Genomic DNA, 18,450 nt, shown 5'->3' with positions numbered 1-18,450 from the left:
ACGTTGAAAAAGATGTTAATCGGATATAATTTATAGCTTATACCCGATTCGCTGGAAATTATGTTTGATCCGTATCCTGATTCTATAATTAAGGATATTAAAATGACTGTTTTCGAATAATTCGATAATATTGGAATTACTTTACTACGAAATACAGTAGCGCTATGCATAGCGCGTGCCTTCGTAACGCTGTTTCGTATAATGTCACGCTAATAGTCCGTAGTTCGTATAATGGTCGGTCCTCGCTGGCCTCGCTATTTGCGAACGTGTTCTTGAGCATTTAAGTATACTTTTATGACCACTGCTAGCGAACACTGGCAGTTAAGATTCCCGAACCCCAACGAACACAATGGTATCCGGTGAGGTATATTTCTGAGCGCTGTCCGTGCGCCAAGGATAAACGAGAAAAGTAGTCGATGCGAGTGAGGTAGTATTTGTAGTCGGGTGAGTTTTTACCTCTAGAATTAACACGAAAGGTAATACAAATATAGTCGTGTTTGGTATTATTTTCATCGCATGCGCCTCAATCATCCCAATAAAATTCTCTCCTAATGACATAATAAAAACATAAAAAGAGTTATATTTCTCTCATTCTGATAATTATTGGGAAACCTGTTCGGCAACAGTCCATGAACTCTAGCGATCAGACCTCTGCTGTTTATATTTAACATAAAAAATAAAAATAGGTTAATCGTTTCTTAATTCACCCTCGTTCTATCGTTACGTGTTTATTACTCAATTTTCGCGCAATATTCAGATACAGGAAAAGATGCATAAAAGGAGACCAAACGAAACACACGATACCAGATTAAAGCGCGTAACGCGAGAAACGACAACAGGACCAACGTATAAAACGTTGCCTCGAGGAACATTAGATCCTACTTATACAGATCTCGTTTAAAAGTTCAGACAGACAGATAAACAGATAGATAGATAGGCAAGTGGAGATACATATGCTTGTACATTGCACAGTTTCATGTAACCGGCAGATATAGTTAGCTGTCGCTGGTATAGGAACATGAGAATGCTATATGGTTGGTCGTGTCACGTACACACCAAGTACTACACCATAAGTTGTTTCATAAGTTAATACGATCTTATTAGCAGAATAAGAATAACGATTAACCGGCACACGAATAACCGATGGCTTTCTGATTACAGCAACTCTCCTTTCCATCTACCCAATCCAACCATGGATCGACAGGGTTTACGTTTAGCCTTTCTGGCAATCAGGACATCGAGGGTCCTCAGGGTAGCTTCGAATGCATCCAACAGACAGGCCCTAAGTAAGTAACTATCTCGTGTCATGTGTAGTCAGTCCGGAAAATCAACTTGTTATCGTTTCTGAACCTACGTAAATAAAAGTAATGGGATAGTTAACTAGATCGAGTGAACTGAGCAGATTTTTTTTTTTTATCTTATTTTGGTCATTTTACAATTTGTCCTTATGGACATTTGGTAAAGTGTTATATCTTATTGGTGAAGAAAAAAAAAATAAAATAAAAATAAATATAGCATGTGGGTGGCTACCCCCAGCGGGGTGCCAGCTTCGTTTTCTCTAAGTTATATCTTTTATGTGAGCAGATTTAAACTCGATTTTCTCGAAAACGAAGCTTCGCGTGAAAAAAGATTGTCAAAAATTATTGCATATTTTTGCACGAGGAATCGCCCTCTTTTCGATCCTACTACCACGGTTCCGGAAATTTTGTATAATTCACGCGGATTTGCACTCGATACGTATACGACGTCGGTAAAATGATCGCAGCTGACGCTAATCTATGGCCTTGTCGGAAAAACGGGATGTAATAATAGTAAACTGTAACAGAATACATAATTTTTTTTATTATTATTATTTAGTTTGTACTTTAGAATTTGTCCAGCTGGACATTCGGTAAATTTTTCTAGCTTAATTGCTAAATAACATGTGGATGGCTATCCTCAGCGGGACACCATCTTCGAGTTTGTCTATTTTATTTCTTTAATGAGGTCAGTAGCGTGTAGAATACATAGTTGCATACCTCAAACGGAGAATCGTGTCGAAACGATCAGTAGCTATTAGTGTTTTGTCGTTAAACTTAATGGGTACGTTACCTACATGCGATCATTGTATAAATACGACAGAATTTTTCTCCCATAACATTCCTATAACTTATAATTATCGATATACGATATTCACGTATGTGATTTTGATAGACAGATTTTGAAATTGGTTTAAATTTAACGTTACCATAATACTTGGAATTGTAAAGGATATACATCTCTTTATAATCGCGTTCGATCCGATGTTCCACGAATTAAACATTTTCTCGATAATTGAAAACTGTCCTTCGAACGTATGATTAGTCTTACTTTCATGAACTTTATGCCACAGATAAAGCGACAGACGAAGATGAAAGAGCGTAAGAATTAATTCGGATTTACTCTCTGCAACGGTGTGATAATATTTCTTATTCCTTCCATCAGTCTTCAACTTCCTTTATTCTTATCGTATCTTGTCAGTTAGAAAATTAAATCTCTGTCGGACAATATATCAGGTTCATAGAACCAACGCTAATCTCTAACAATCCTGAAGAAAGATCTATTTCCTGACGGATAATGTATCAAGTCCATGAATCTAAAATTTATTTTTAATTTTAAAAGATATTACGTACCCTCTAAATTACCAAGAGAAACGATCCTAAATTTTCTATTCGGTGGATAAAGTTCGTTTGTAACTTTGGCAAGAATTATATATAGAGGAAAAACCAATCTTAAATTTCATCGCGTAACCATCTGTTCGTGGGAGGATAAAATCGATTGCCACTTTCGAATCTAGAGACTGCACGTCTTTCAAACGTGTGGTACATTTTCAAGACACCGGAAACGACGTGGAAAAAAGAAAAGAGAAAAAGGGCGTCAAGACTCGTTCTAGCGACTTATCGGTCTCTTTATGGTGTCCCATTTTTCCTGTGCAGGAGCCTGGAGAGTCTTGGCGCATTGCCGTGTAAAATGCGGATACAGGCGAACGACGATGTGTACGAGACAACCAGGCATCGGATGGCCGTCGCCGAGGAGAATAACAAGAATAAATGGTAGGTCACCCCTCGAAAAGATACGGACGTCGAATCCTCGACATCATCGATCCTCCAAGGAGGCCGATTTTTCTTCGATGAGTTCGTTATCGAGTTCGTACAGGGTTTCGTTCCTTTATATGCTTGCCCATTCTATTTTTCGAGTGGCTTCTGTGTCATATTCATGTGCACTTCACCTTGCTCAGTAAGTTGACTCTCGCCCCGAATCACGTTATTTCTAAATCCATTGTTCATGACGATTCAAACGATTCTTGAATTGAATTCGATGCCAGTGTATTTTATTCGTTGAGGCGCGTCAACGGGAGTCGTAAATTCCCGTTACGATTATACGAATCGACACCGCGAGTAGGGCGATCCCCTTATTTTGTTTAGGATAATGGGGGTGTTTGTTGTTGAATATAACTGGAGTCTACAGTCATATAATATAAGTATATTTACACCAAAATTACAACACTTAGAACATAGACAGAAAATATTTTGACGTCGTCGGAAAGTACACTGATCGACCCGAGGGTTGATAGTGTTAGCGCGTTGAATACCAACATCGTGACTGACTCTCCGCTCTACTGCTATTACGGAGGAAAACTCGGTGAGGGTGTGCCCTTCTGAACTAAGAACACGGATTCGTTATTCCCATCTTTCGGTGGAAAAGTGAGGGTAACGGTCCGCGATGTCCATTGGTTATAGCTAGTGTTGATAAGGAGTAAAGATAAGTTGTAAGGAGAAAGTCTGCTGCAGCTGTGGCCCATATGTGGCCTTGTCCTTGGGGAAAATCCGTTGTTTCGTTGGGCAAACCTCCGCTTTCTCCGTAATTAGCAAGAGCGTGCAATAAACCTAAGGATTTTTAGGGACCATCCATAAACCGAAGATGTTTATGACTAGAGTTTAATGGTTAACAGATTTGATTTATGATGGTTCCTTGGGCCTAATGCGGGTCACTGCGACGATGGGTAGGCCTCGGCGACCTGACCATGAGGGATGTCGCGCGGACCATCTCACGCGACGTAACAGCCAGATTTGTTTATTCGTTATCGTTTACACGATGTTCGTAGATAATTACGGGGAACGAGGAGGGAAGAGGTGGGAATTTTGGAGTTACATGAGCCAATCTTCATTTTACAAGAGACATTATCGTGTAAGATGTAACTGAAGAACGAAAAAGAAAAGATCATTGGGATTGTAAGACAATGGACGGATATCGTGTAGGCAGATTAGTTAATTTGTTTAACAGCGTAACGACCAAGGTTAAAAAAGCCCCGCAAGTGCGACTTAGGTCCGAAATCTTTGGTATCTGTCGCTGTGGATGGAACTTATTACGCACATAGATATATTGTGTGATACACGGTTTACATAAACAAGTCGAGTAACAAGATATTGCGAATAGTGGATCTCTATGTTGATGATTCTTCTCGTTAGTATATTTAATCGAAAGAGGGAAGATTCATCCCTCGAGTTTTCAATCTTTCGAATACAAAAATTTCTTAATATATATTTAATTTCTCATTCATCAATATGTCGCATCGTTTTTGTATATTCACATTTGCAAGAAGTAAAATCCACTTCGCAGGAATTAATTCGATTATTTTTATTAGCTTTAAATTTTGTAGGTATAGAAATTGCAGATTAAGAATAACTAAAATAATAAAAATAATAAATAAAATTTGGCTCCGAGAGATGAAATTCTGATAAATAAAATCCCACCGTAGGTACGTAGAAAAGAGAAAAAGAAAGCAGAATAACCCGAGGCATTGCATTGTTTGAACCAGTTGCGTTCTCTATAGTTGTCTAGTGGTAGCACCGGTTACATAAATCCGCGTTTAAGAACAAAGCTGATAATGGGTTTTCCCGGTGATGGCTTGCGTCAGAAAGGAAAATCGATTAATCACTTTCCTCGTGGAAAGACGATTCCTGTAGATTAGAGGTGGACATTAGGCGGAGAACTGGCGTCAACCAGAATCTTGTCTACTGACGTCAAACGTGGGCTGGTTAGGTGTCGACGTTAAGAGATAGAAATGGTCTCGGTAAAATATTCCAGTCATATTATACGAAGCGATTTATACTGATTATATTATGCGAACTACTTACAATTAGCTGAGTTTAGCTAATTCTTCTAAAACGGTGAATTCTATCTTTTATATTTTCAGTGTTTAGTATCTTAGGTTGTTTTGCATTTTTACTATCATATTTCTTACTTAAATTACAGAGAATAATAGAATCATAGCTGTGCTGTATATACATAGCTTGAATTAACCCTTTGATTCCTATGGACGTTTATCAATTTTTTTTACCTCCCTCACACTTGAGATTTTTTCATTAGTGTAAGAGATGATACGTGTGCATTTCTTAGTAACGACAATAAACAAAAAAATGAGAATCTGTTTATTTTCTGTATACTTCTGTATATTCGCGGAGATTGTAATTGCGATTAATATGTCTTTACACTCCGTTGTCGCCATAGTAATGTCAATCACATCTCAATCCACATCGGAGACTACGCCACACGCCGAGGGCAAAATGGCAAGCAGATGTCTACTTCGCCAAAATTTTGACGTTTTCATAGTTAAGGTCCTTCAAGCCAAAAACAAACATCTTTTATTTCCAGTGTTATTTTTGCCTACTTTTAAAGGGAAAATACGGGAAAGTTAATTTTCTAACGTTCGGTCTCTTCCGTTAGCAACCTTCTCTCAAGAGCGATTAGCACTCTTTCTTACCCACCAGCCTGAAAAATCCCTAACTCTCCTAATGAAAACCTGTCCTTGAACAATCAGCTCTTTTCATGCTCTTATACCCAGCCATCGCTAGCTTTCCCCAGTCACAATATCGTCACTAAACTTTACTGATTTTCCAACTTTCGAACAGTCAATGTCTTTTTATCGGGTTTCTACCCTTAGATCAGTTGTCTACTTAATTTATATGAAGTTGTTAAAATAAAATGTGCCAATTCAGCGTATACTCAATTGCGATTATTAAGTGCATAATGAAGTGCAATAAAAAAGAAAGTTAATAGTTGTGTTTCGGCTCAACCTTCTTGTTTTTTTTATAATCTGAGTTGTGGCTTGTGATTTTACGTGATACTGTCACGTAAAATAATAATAAATTTAAGGAGAAAAGAAACTTTTATTTTTTTCTTGTTTCCAATACACTTCCGAGCTCTAGGCGTGACTGTTCAAGACTCTCTGACTGCTCTACTGCTCTTACTGAGGAAAACTCGGTGAGGGTGTTTCCTTCTGAACTAATAACTAATTGGTTATGGCCAATGTTAACAAATACAATACGAGGAGAAAGTCTCCTGCAAATTTGGCTCATGGGTGTCCTTGTTCTTGGGGAAAACCCAGCAGTTTCGCAGGGCACATCTGCTTTCTTCGCAATTAGCGAGGATGTGCAATAAACTAACGGACTTTTGGGAACCTTCATAAACCGGCGATGTCTATATAACTGTACCTTAGTGTTTAACAGATGCGGTTTATTGGGGTTCCTTGGGCCTAATACGGGCCACCGTGACGATGGGCAGGCCTAGGTGGCCTGACCATGAGGGATGTCCCGCGGACCATCTCACGCGACGTAGCAATATAGCTGCTCGAATTTCAGCCGTGACAATACCATCGTGGCGACATTGCAAATGAAACTAACAAGTCCGTTATCGCCGCTGTGGTGATACTTTTGTGGCGGCAAAATACCCCACCACTCGACACTAACTAGTGTCGGACGACGGTGGTTAGCGCCTTAGGTTACAAACATTCGGAACCCGGGTTCTCAAATTCCGGCGCCCGGAATCCGATTTTACTTCCACGCATCTAAATTAGAAGAACACACTAGCAGCATAAGCAACTACAACTATCACGACCTATTCACCCTCATTTTAAATGGAATTTAACAGCTCCGTTGTCGTCGCCGTGGCGATATTCTAAGTACGATTGCAAGTACTCTCGGAGTAACTGGCAGCCTATAGTAAAAATGATTCGGAGTTTCTGGTGGGTCATCGGAGATACCCGGAGTGCAAAGGGATAATATTATAGTAATGCCGTATATAAATCATTAATTTTTATTAAGAAAAAGTATTTCGTCCCCAACGCGGATAACTTTCACCGGGAGTATTCGGTAATTTATTCGAATTTATTCAGTAATTTATTGAATAGTAGCACTTCTTTTTTGGCAAATAAGAGTCTGATATAATCAATAATTCTTGTAAATATAGAGATATCGATTTTTTTTAAATCCTGTGAGTTTAGATTTATATCAATCATGTCATACGCGCGTATCGAAATCACGAAATAAGCTGTTTTATTAAATAGAAGTCTGTTAAATGAAACGTTGTGAAATCACTACTACATGCCAACTGTAGAACGTTCCTTGATTATTTCATCACTTTTCTCTGTCGTATAAAAATTCTTGACGCTGTATATTAAGATGACGGTACGATATTACTATCGTAAAGTTCCAATGGTACCTAATCACAGCAGGAAAATGTTTTTCAGGACCATCGATATATAGCAGGGACGCACTATTAACGCTGTAATGATTTCAAACTGGAAATGACAGTGAAAAAACGTGGGCATTAACGACCATTATTTTTGTTCTCTTTCGTTTAACAACCGTAGACAGTTATGCTCGCATAGTTTCGTATATAGTACTTTCTATTATGAATATTTAATGTACCAGGGAACTAGTTTATTCACGATGTAGGGGACTATCAATCATTTTATCAACTTGGTAAATCATGCAAATTGTGGGAAAGTAAGGTAGAACTATCGGAACGTAAGTTATATCGTGTATCATTTCGAAAATAAAAATCCATTCACCTTACGAAATACTATACTTTCATTTATTCTTTTCGATCTTCTTCTTCTCTTAACAATAATGCTTTCAAACATTGCGAGTTATAACAACAAATTCTGTTACGTCGCGTAAGATGGTCTATACGACGTTCTTCATTGTCCAACCATTGTCCATTTAAATTGTCCATGGACCGTTAGACCGACTTTCGATAAACCTAAGGAACTGGCGTAACTAATGGGCATTGAGGATCCTTACCCTTACTTTCTAACGAAAAGTGTGAGCAACGAATCCGTCTTCTTCATACACTCACCCCGAACTTTTCTCCGTGAGAACAAAAGAACGAACTTGTCTTGTTCTCTAGACTTGTGCTCTACATTTGTTCAATGGTGTACAGTCGCCAACACGAAAGTTGTCTCGGGTCGTACTTGTTCGTAGATTGACGTTCCATATGTAGCATTGTATCACATTAAAGTTGTTTGATCTTTGAAAATATATATTATAACCTGTCGCGTCTCCCCGCGAACGTTCGATAGTTCAAATTCTAAGATTGTAAGCAATCTCGTATATCATATTCTTTTATATTGTTCTCGTATAAACATATTACTCGCTAATATCGTATAATATTAAAAATAGTAGTAATATTTATCAGCATATCTCTTATCGGTCTTCGTTTTATTTTCCATCAGCACCAGAGTTATCAAGCCAAACGGACCGGACATCGGGCGCAAGGTGAAGGTGAAAACTACCGGAAGAACTATTCCATCTCCATCACCGTCGAATTCGAGGTATCGGGAATCGACGAGCATTCCAACTTCCGTTAGTCAGCCTAGAATGTCTTCCTCTTACAAGGCTGCTGTCAATAATCAACCAACAGCCCGAAATCAACCAGAGAAAAAAATCTCCGATATCATGCGTAGACCACTCAAGTGAGTTCCGATTAGAGCGTGTAATCGTACTTTGGAGAATGATGATTATTTACTCTTATGACGATAAAATGGAGAACAAAACAAGAAAGATTTAAGAAAAGTAAAAATATTTGAAGAGCACACAAGGACATGACGTTATTTCCTTTATTTTGATATCGCTTGGTAGCTGAAATACTTGCAGAGGAAACAATTTGTTAGCTGCAATTGATACAGGTCTTCTAAAAATACATCAAGTCTACAAAATTTTGTAAACAATAACAAGAATATATATCATGTTGTCGTAACAATATTTTTACTGTTTAATTCAACAGTTGAATAAAACGATAGTTTTAGTAACAATTTTAAATTCTATCATAAATATTTTGTGCATACCAAGACTGTTTATTATATTCTGTCTATGTGTTCTTCATCTATAAATACAGCTGTAAAAGTTCGGTAAAACAATGAAAACAAAACAAAGTTTGTAAGGTAAGTAGTTTAAAGTAAGAGCTTAAATAATCATCTAAGTATCTATTAGTTCTAGCGAATATTTTGTCTACAGGGAAAGGCTTATCCATCTTCTTGCTTTGCGGCCATACAAAAAGCCGGAATTGTACGATCGTATAAACAGAGGTAAAAATATAAATGAAAAATACGAACTTAAGATCACCCATAAAACTTTTGGCGCAAATTAATTAATTAATATCTTATTTTCAGAGGGCATCAAAGATCGAGAACGTACCGCTATGACGACAATTCTGAAACAGGTAGCTTTCATGAGGGATAACACGTATCATCTGCATAGATACGTCTGGAATGACGTGCTAGAAGATTGGCCTTATTACACGGAACAGGAAAAAACGATGTTGAAAAGAAGAAAACCTCAGAATCTAACGCCTCCTGGTTCTAGCGATGGATCCAGCGGTATGATACATTTTGACAGATTAAATCTTCATCTCGTCGAATATTCATTGCGACAGATCGACGTGAAAGTCTGATTATATTTCACATTCGTTCGGGAACAATTGTCAATACATAGTTGCCCGATACTTTTATTCGCTTGTTAAAAGATTTGAAGCTAATGTCGATGAAATTGGCAAACCGATAAAAATATTTTTCCAAACGCACTCGAACAATAACGATAATGGTCTTTTTTACATTGTTTACAGTATAGTAGAAATATTACATACTCTCTCTGGTGTTTGATCTCTACTAAGTTATTTATTATAATATGATTTAAACAGAAAACAATGGTTACTTAACTTGAACTTAATGCAGTGATGTGATGTGACTAATACAACTTAATTTTATTGTTATTGGAAAATTTGAATGTGCAAGAATATACAGGATAAAAAATATAAAAAATATTCAAAGTTAATTATAATATTTAGAGAATGACGCAAGTCTGTACTTGTATTTCTTGTTTTCATAAAAATTTAAATTTATGTAAATATTATGCAGTGTATTAATCCATTAGCATATTAATTTTTTCACACCGAAAGTTCCCGTGAATGGTATTTTTTCCATCAAAATTGCTATTTATTGCTATAGCGTCATGATTTTGTGTTTTAAGAGACAATCGTATGATGAGTAGCACTTTCACGCCTACGTTTCTGTGAATATCGCAGTCCACTTCTTCAGGATACACCTGCGACAGTTTCTCTCGAAAAACCAAGTCATAGCATCTGTTTCTTCGTCCAGTCGCGGGGAGACGCGTCCGTGTTGAAGCGCGTCAACGGGAGTCGTAAATTCCCGTTACTATTATACAAATCGACACCGCGAGCAGGGCGATCCCCTTATTTCTGTTAGGATAATAGGGGTGGTTGTGGTTGAATAACTGTAGTCTACAGTTATCTAATATAAATATATTTATACCCGTTTACAACACGTGGAACGTATACAGAAAATCTTGGAGGTCGTCGGACAGTACAATGTTTAACCCGAGGGTTGATAGCGTTAGCGTTACTATCTCATACTATTTAGGAGGAAAGCTCGATGTGGGTGTACCTTTTCTGAACTAAGAATTCATTGTTCACATTTTTCGATAGAAAAGTGAGGGTAATGATCGGCGATGTTCAATGGTTATAGCCAATGTTATAGCAAAGTACCGTTCAAAGGACCACCCATAAACCCAAAAATACTTGTGTGAATAGAAGTTAAGCTGGAAAGCTTCGGTTTAGGGTGGAAAGCTTCCTTGGGTTTCTCGCAGGTCAGTGTAACGGGGTAGGCCTTGGCGGCCAGATCGAAAGGGACGTCGCACAGATCGAAAGGGACGTCGCACAGATCCTCTCGCGCGACGTAAGAGCATCCTATTCATCGTCGTAAAAGCTTCAAATCTAAGGTGTTATCATAGTATTGACGATAATTTCAAAGAATTGTTCCAACAATCTATTCATACATGCTAACGCGTTAACAATAATCCAGATAAAATATAGAATAACATATTGAACGTATATTATCGTTTATGATTACAGGCAGCGGGCAATCCCCAAATTCCACTCATCCAGGTTCACCGCCTGCGATTACAGCACCTCCACCCTCATTACTGAGCAACAAGCGACCAGGTTATTACCAGGGTAACGATGGATTGCCTACAAAAAGACCACGTATATCTCATTATAAGAAGCCAGAATTGAATTCTGGATCGTCGAACATGGGAGAAAATGGAAGGACGGCTAGTAGTAGTGGTGGAAATAGTAACAGTGTTAGTGTCGTTTCCAGTGGATCCGGTGGTAGTAGTAGTGCTAATGGTGGCAGTGGTGGTAACAGCGGTGGTGTGATCGACGGCTGGGATCAACGACAACATCAGCGTGATCGTCGTGGCGATTATCGACCCGAAAGAACAGCAAACAGTGATGTGCTACGAGGTGGAAGCTATGGTCATGGAAAAGCGTGCTTGACGCCAACCAGTGATAGTGAAGAGACCAACCAGCACGGTCATCGGGACGGGAACACCGGAATGTCTGCGAGCAACGTCGCTAACAATTCGACAACTGGCCATAGTAGTGTAGCCCATAATAATTCTTTGAGCGGCAGTCGTCATCATCACGGAAAGACTGCAATGCTTGCTAGCGAAGCGAATGCCGGTACGGCTGTGAATTGCGTGGCACGTTCGATGCCGAGTGCCGCGAGTGACGGTGGTAGTGCAGGTAGTTATAGTGGTAGTTCGAATGGAATACTCGCCGACAGGAGAGATAGAAGCGATAGGAACGATAGGGGACGCTCTGGCGACAGGGATCGTGACCCCAGAAAGAAGAATAACGGAACAGCCGATAACTCGTATAACGACTTAATCGTACCTAACTATGCCGCCACTGAACATAATCCTGACGGTCTTCACTTAGAGGAGAGTCCTAAATCATCGGAGTATCCGGACTACCTCACGTGAGTATCTTCGAAATTAATAAAATTTAATAGAATACCCAGTAGGATTCTTTTTACGATTTTCTCTCCGTTATTGTTAATTACGATATATTGTAGCGCTCATTAATATGGATATATATTTATTGTAAAAAAAAGAAAAAAAAACAACACGATCTGCACGCTTTGTAAACTAGAGAAAGACACGTCGTCCTGGCTCCTTAGTTGCCATGATATATATTATTTATTCTTTCTCTATAATATGCGCCCTTACATTCATATGTTACGATAACGAAGATAAAGTAGTAGAGTTTCCTCCAGTTGTGAAGTTTAATTTGGATCTTACCGAGCAAAATATATCTCGGTGTATTTATGCTCGAATTTCTTACAGGTATTATACGACAATAAGCAGTTTAGAACAGAGAAGACGTTACAAGGCAGAATTCAATGCTGATTATGAAGAATATCGAAGGCTGCATGCTCAAGTGGCGAAAGTATCTAAACGATTCATTCAGCTTCAAGATCGTTTGAGACGGGAAGAGGCCTCTGGAAATTGGGACGAATACGAGGTAGCGTATCGAATGTAGATAATATACAAGATACAATGATACTGTATCGCAAGAAGTATTGTTACAATGGAAGATCTAATCTAAGATTTATCTATATTTGTTTTCTGTTTTTACAGGAAATAAGGCAGCAAATTTTGGACGAGTATAGCGAGACAAAACGCGATCCTAAGCATAAGGAAACGAAACATCGTTTTCATTACTTGCATGAAAAGCTAAGCCACATCAAGCGACTGGTATTGGAATATGACACGCAGAACTGTGGTGGCATGGCTAACAGCAGCAACGTCGGTAGTAGCAACGACATGAAGGAAATGGATAGTTTGCACTACTGACACAAACTGAAAAGGCCGCTTTTTACTCTCTACCTTTTTTCGGTTGTCGGTATGCTATTATCTTCAGTGTCGAAGAATTTGCATTTTCTCGGCATGTTCCAAGGCTGATCTAAAACGGTCCACATGGTTCCTGAGTTGTATCGCCGAAAACAAAGTCAAGTACTCTCTGAACCGGAGTTGCGAGGATATATACATGTATATATATATATAAACTCGCACATCACGAAGAACCTTCAATGCTGTTGTTGAAAAAATTTGCGTGTAAGTTGAGGATCTCTCTTCTGTAACTGATTTGTGCGCGCGACTGTGATGATCTCTTCGACTTACGTTGTGTGATCATGAGCGATCATCGGGATATGCTTGCGTGCTACTTCGACCAATGGTAACCAGATTGATAAAGGATCTTTTTAACGACAATCGGTACAATTTGAAGGGAAAGACGAAGTATAAGAATAATGGAAATAAAAAAAGAAAAAGCCTGAAGTCCATCCGAGGAGGGAGAGAGAGAGAGAGAGAGAGAGAGAGGGAGAGAGAGAACAATGAGGAAAAAGGGCATTCGCGGAGAACTAGATATATATGCGTGAACTGAAAAAAACACAGAGACGTTTCTTCTTGAGAAGAAAGAGCTCTGTCCTCCAATGGAAGATAGGAAGAAGAATAATAGGGAAACAGCGAAGAAAGAAGATAATGGAGAAAAAAGTATACTCTATATAATTAGTTACTTACCGTGCGCACATGTAAGTGCGCACTTCCAAGCGTGTCGTCCAATTTAACATTAGATTAAAAACAAAAAGGAAAAATCGACAGTGCGAATGCGAGAACAGGGTCCAAAAGGTAATAAAGGGCTTATCACGTGCCACGTCCTGAGGACACTGCGTTTCTTTTTCCATTGGAAGGAAAAAGAAAGGAGACTAGCACAGAGACTGTCCACGAGCTGCCGTGAATCGTATATATGATCTGCTGCTCGCCATTTTCTTTATTTCTTTCTTTCTTATTCTCTTTGTTCCACCATTTCTGATTGTCTTTTTTTACGTCTTTCCTTTTATCTTATTTCTTTGTTCTCATTTGCCTTATTAGAGAAAGAATAAAGGGAATCCTTAACTTTTTCCGCTAAGAGAGAGAGACTATGTTATATGCATCGTAAGGTTAGAACGATTCTTTGTTACTTCTTCGTTCTCTTTTTTGTTTCTTCACCATACGGCCCATCTCTTATATCAGGGACTCGGTCGGTGTATCTTGACTTAGTAGGCATAACTTGGAAATCTATCTTGTAACGATGAAAACAAAAAAAGAAAAAAAAAAAAGCGTAATAAAACAAAAGAGAGGAAGGATGAGAATACGTTAAGCACTCTTTTTAGAATTATCTGCCATAAAGTGATATAAGAAAACGAACGAACCAATCACGTGCGGTTAGCTATGGTTGGACTTTGCGCTTCAGATATGCACGAAAGAAGCAGGACTAAAGTTTAGGAAAATGAGAATGAGACGAAAAATAGAATTGGCTTCGTTACTTCCAAATCGCGCGATCGCTCGTAGTGGTTCCAGTTGTGTGGTATCGTTATGCTAGGATACATCCGTTTTATACGATTTCATAACTGTTGTTAGTTATTGAAAGGCAGATGGTGCGGAGCCATCACCGATACGAAATAAAAGATATTTAACAAACAGCAAATTAAAAATCCCCCCCCCCCAAAAGAGTAAAAGTAAATTATAAATGAAATAAGAAGAAAAACGGTAAGATCGAAATATTAAAAACGAACAAGTATCATATAGTAATAATTAATCGTCGTCGGCGATAAATATACAGTGCGTTGTACAGTATACGCCAATTTATTATACGTACGAATGAATACCTTCTTCGTATTATTATTATTATTATTATTATTATTATGACAGATAATATTAATATTAATATAATATTATTAATATTAATATAATATTATTAATATAATATTAATATTAATATAATATTATTAATATTAATATAATATTAATATTAATATAATATTATTAATATTAATATAATATTATTAATATTAATATAATATTATTAATATTAATATAATATTATTAATATTAATATAATAATATTAATATAATATTATTAATATTAATATAATATTATTAATATTAATATAATATTATTAATATTAATATAATTGATGCTATTACTACTATTATTGTTTGGATAGTTAGAAAGATAGATACAATTGAAAACCTTCGTTGGAGAAGCTGCAGTTGCTGAACGAAGGAATCAAAGAAAGATATTACATATATCAAGCCAATTTCAATTTTCCATTAAATATGTAACGAAAGTTTATGATGTTAATGTTTCTAATATCCTTTTGTCTGTTTACTATGATATAATTTTAAACGCATAAATGCGATGAAAGAATCTTACATAGTAATTTTAAACGTGTCCTTTTTTCATTCTCATTCGTTTGCCTCTTTTTTTCTTCTTTAAGACGATTTGTATATAAAGATATGTGTCTTTCTACTTCACGCTTGCTTTGTTTCACATTAAGTAAACATTTGCAGTTATTTGTGAGTGTTTTGTGATAGGAAGTGAAGAAAGTGAAAGACGGTGATAAAGAGAAAGGAAATTTGGCTCGTATTAACTTGGTATATTGCGCATATATCGTCGTTTGTACGAATGAAATATAATACTTAAAAAGTTTTTAAATATTAATATACAGAACTTTACACTCTTACAAGATACGTATTTCGACTTTTCTCTTTTACATAGTTAATTATTCTAAAGTATAAAAAAAATATGTTAATTCCTAAACATTTTGTTACAAGTTTTAATATTTAAATTTAATATTTAATATGATGTTTTGTTCATTTTTCGTTAAACCTAATACGAGTCGTTTCTTTTTTGCTTTGTACATATTTGTTTAGCTTCGTAGCAATTTAATTTGAAATTCGTTAGTATCCAAGTGATCGAATATCATTCAGTTATTACGATTCTTTTTCTCAGAAAATTAGAGAATATTAATAATGAAAAGTAAGTTTCTTTTAAACGAAAAGGAAAGTCTGTATTTTAGTTTTATTGAAATATTATCATACATCGTAACTTGCGCGTCTAGTTCTCTTCTTTTTTTTTTCTTTTTTTTTTTTTTTAACCAATTAAATGTTATTTCTAATTGATTTATTTACTGACGAACATCGCTCGGTGTTTTTGATCGTTAATAATTTTAAAGAAAGTGCAAGTAAATTGCATATAAACGATTATAATTCTACGTATAAAGGTCTCTGTGCCTTAATAACTTAATTTAGTTGTTGTATTTTTAAAAAGACATACTTTTATCGTAGTCTTTTAGTACATTATAGAATAATTAATTATGTTTGAACTTGCATGCAATGACTTGCAAGATTTAATTGTATTAGCTTAAATTTATTAGTAACGTATAATATTGTTTCCATCGACTAAAAATATTTTGAAGCAAAGAGAAAAAAAAAAGTTCTGACTTTATTTCCCATTTTATAGAGATTCTTTGTTTGCTCCTGTTAAAACTCTCTGTGCAATGTGTTTCATTCTTTTTACGTACTATGTTTATGTTTATATTAAGTGGCAAAATTAACGAGGAGAAAGTACGTAAAGTTACTAAAATATATTATAACCCAAATCTCTAGAAACTTTGATTTGAAAAATGCATTTGTTGCGGTCGAAGAGAAAAAGAAAAATGAGAATAATGAATGATAATTTTGAAATGTTAGATGATGCCTTGTTATGAGAAAAGAGAGGTAACTGAGCGTTGCTAGAATATGAATGGCACAGTGTTGACAAGTATTTTCTACTTATTGCAACGAATTTATAAAATGCAAAACAACACGGAAAGAGCCTGTTTAGAATAAAATAATTTAACCTATTTTTATATATAAAAATATACGTATAAGTAAATAAACGAATAAGCAAATAAATTAAAAAATAAATAAATAAATAAATAAATAAATTAACTAACATTATACATATATACGATTACAGAATCTATCGTGTGTGTGATCATGGAGGTAAACGTGGATTGTAAGAACGTTAACGTCGAAGTATATATGGGTGTAATTAAAAGGTACGGGAACTCGTTAATATATGTTGTTGTGATTCGATTTGAACTACGATCAGTTCATTTGTAGATATAAATGATAGGGAATCTTATTTTTGCTCATTTTTTCCCCTTTGCATTTACAAAAAGAAAAAATGTAATAAAAATTATAAAATAATTAATTTATGCGTTTCCTTTCACTCTCATTTCATTTACACTTCACCGCTTTTTATAGCGTAGCCGACGGATAACGGAGAAATAGAGAATAAAATTATAACATTCAACAGGTATTTGCATAACGTGCAAAAGAAAAGAAAAAAAAAGAAAAAGAGAAGAAAAGAGAGAAAAGTAGCTCCCGGCGTGTTTTTTTCAACACTGTCATACTGTGCCATACATATCCACTTCGGTGTACGATGGTTCAGTAAAAAGTTTGTATCTAGCTTATGAATATTCCGACTTTCCTTTTTGTATTATATTCGCGCATTGATTATTAAACAAGAGAAATTATACATAAGGATATTTTCAGACCATTCCTTTATTATAAATAATAAATTTTGGAATGCTGTTGTTAAATTTAAAATAATGCTATAGTGGAGTAATAATCCAAGAAATGAAAGATTCGAATTGTTAATAGTTTATAAATAAGTAATCATATTATTTAAGATTTTCGTTGATTTTTCGTTTAATTTTGATTAACTTTATGTATGTACAATTTTTCTCAAAATCCCACGTTCTTTTATTTTAACAATCAACGCATGTACAAATAGTATCGATCAAGAGTGTAAAATATCCACCGATCATTCAGACATTGCAACGATGATAGTACACGTGAAAGCAGTTCATTACCTGATGGACGAATCGATGGAAACAGAAAACAGAATACACTAAAGAGACTGAATTAAAAGAAACTCGGCGCGTAAAGGAAATACCTAAAAATTCAAGTGCAACTTAAGTAAACCCTGCAATAAACGCGTTTCTAATTTGCGCCGCGTTTCTAACGAGAGAATCGGTATACGTATATTCGACTATACTAAATACTTAATGAGTATACTAAAATACTTAATGAGAGATGGATGAAACAAGAACAGAGTATCTGTCGGAGAAGAATGGAACCATAATACCGAACTTGTCCCATGATCAGACTATTTTCAAGATCGTGTAAACGTTTGAACGAACGACAAAAATTATCAGAACAAGTAGTATTTATACAGAAATTAATGTCTTTGCGAATGTAAGTGCTCTTAACAATGCATTTGATAACTCGTAACGATTAGTTCCGATTGCCGATAGCTTCGTTATCGGTCTTATTGCCAGAGCTTCGAACGTGAAGCAAACCTTTCGAAAATTTCATTATTATTACTATTCCTGCATTTTATTTTTCTTTATTTCCTTTA

At 36.1% G+C, this 18,450-nt stretch overlaps 1 protein-coding gene across 2 annotated transcripts in view; it reads left to right on the top strand.

The window, feature by feature from the left end:
* LOC132909988 (RNA polymerase II elongation factor Ell) overlaps positions 1-14,701 on the top strand; it is a 149,257-nt gene extending 134,556 nt beyond the window's left edge. For both annotated transcript variants that reach the window (XM_060965292.1, XM_060965301.1), the window contains 8 exons: positions 1,162-1,286; positions 2,955-3,071; positions 8,534-8,773; positions 9,315-9,385; positions 9,470-9,676; positions 11,227-12,136; positions 12,504-12,681; positions 12,798-14,701. In XM_060965292.1, the coding sequence (XP_060821275.1) occupies positions 1,162-1,286; positions 2,955-3,071; positions 8,534-8,773; positions 9,315-9,385; positions 9,470-9,676; positions 11,227-12,136; positions 12,504-12,681; positions 12,798-13,013 (2,064 nt within the window). In that variant the 3' untranslated portion in view covers positions 13,014-14,701. The remainder of the gene's footprint in view (positions 1-1,161; positions 1,287-2,954; positions 3,072-8,533; positions 8,774-9,314; positions 9,386-9,469; positions 9,677-11,226; positions 12,137-12,503; positions 12,682-12,797) is intronic.
* The last annotated feature ends 3,749 nt before the right edge of the window (positions 14,702-18,450 follow it).

Source organism: Bombus pascuorum, chromosome 1 (genome assembly GCF_905332965.1).
Source record: "Bombus pascuorum chromosome 1, iyBomPasc1.1, whole genome shotgun sequence".
NCBI classification, from domain to species: domain Eukaryota; kingdom Metazoa; phylum Arthropoda; class Insecta; order Hymenoptera; family Apidae; genus Bombus; species Bombus pascuorum.
The sequence above is the reverse complement of the archived record's forward strand: the minus strand, read 5'-3'. Positions and strand labels throughout refer to the sequence as shown.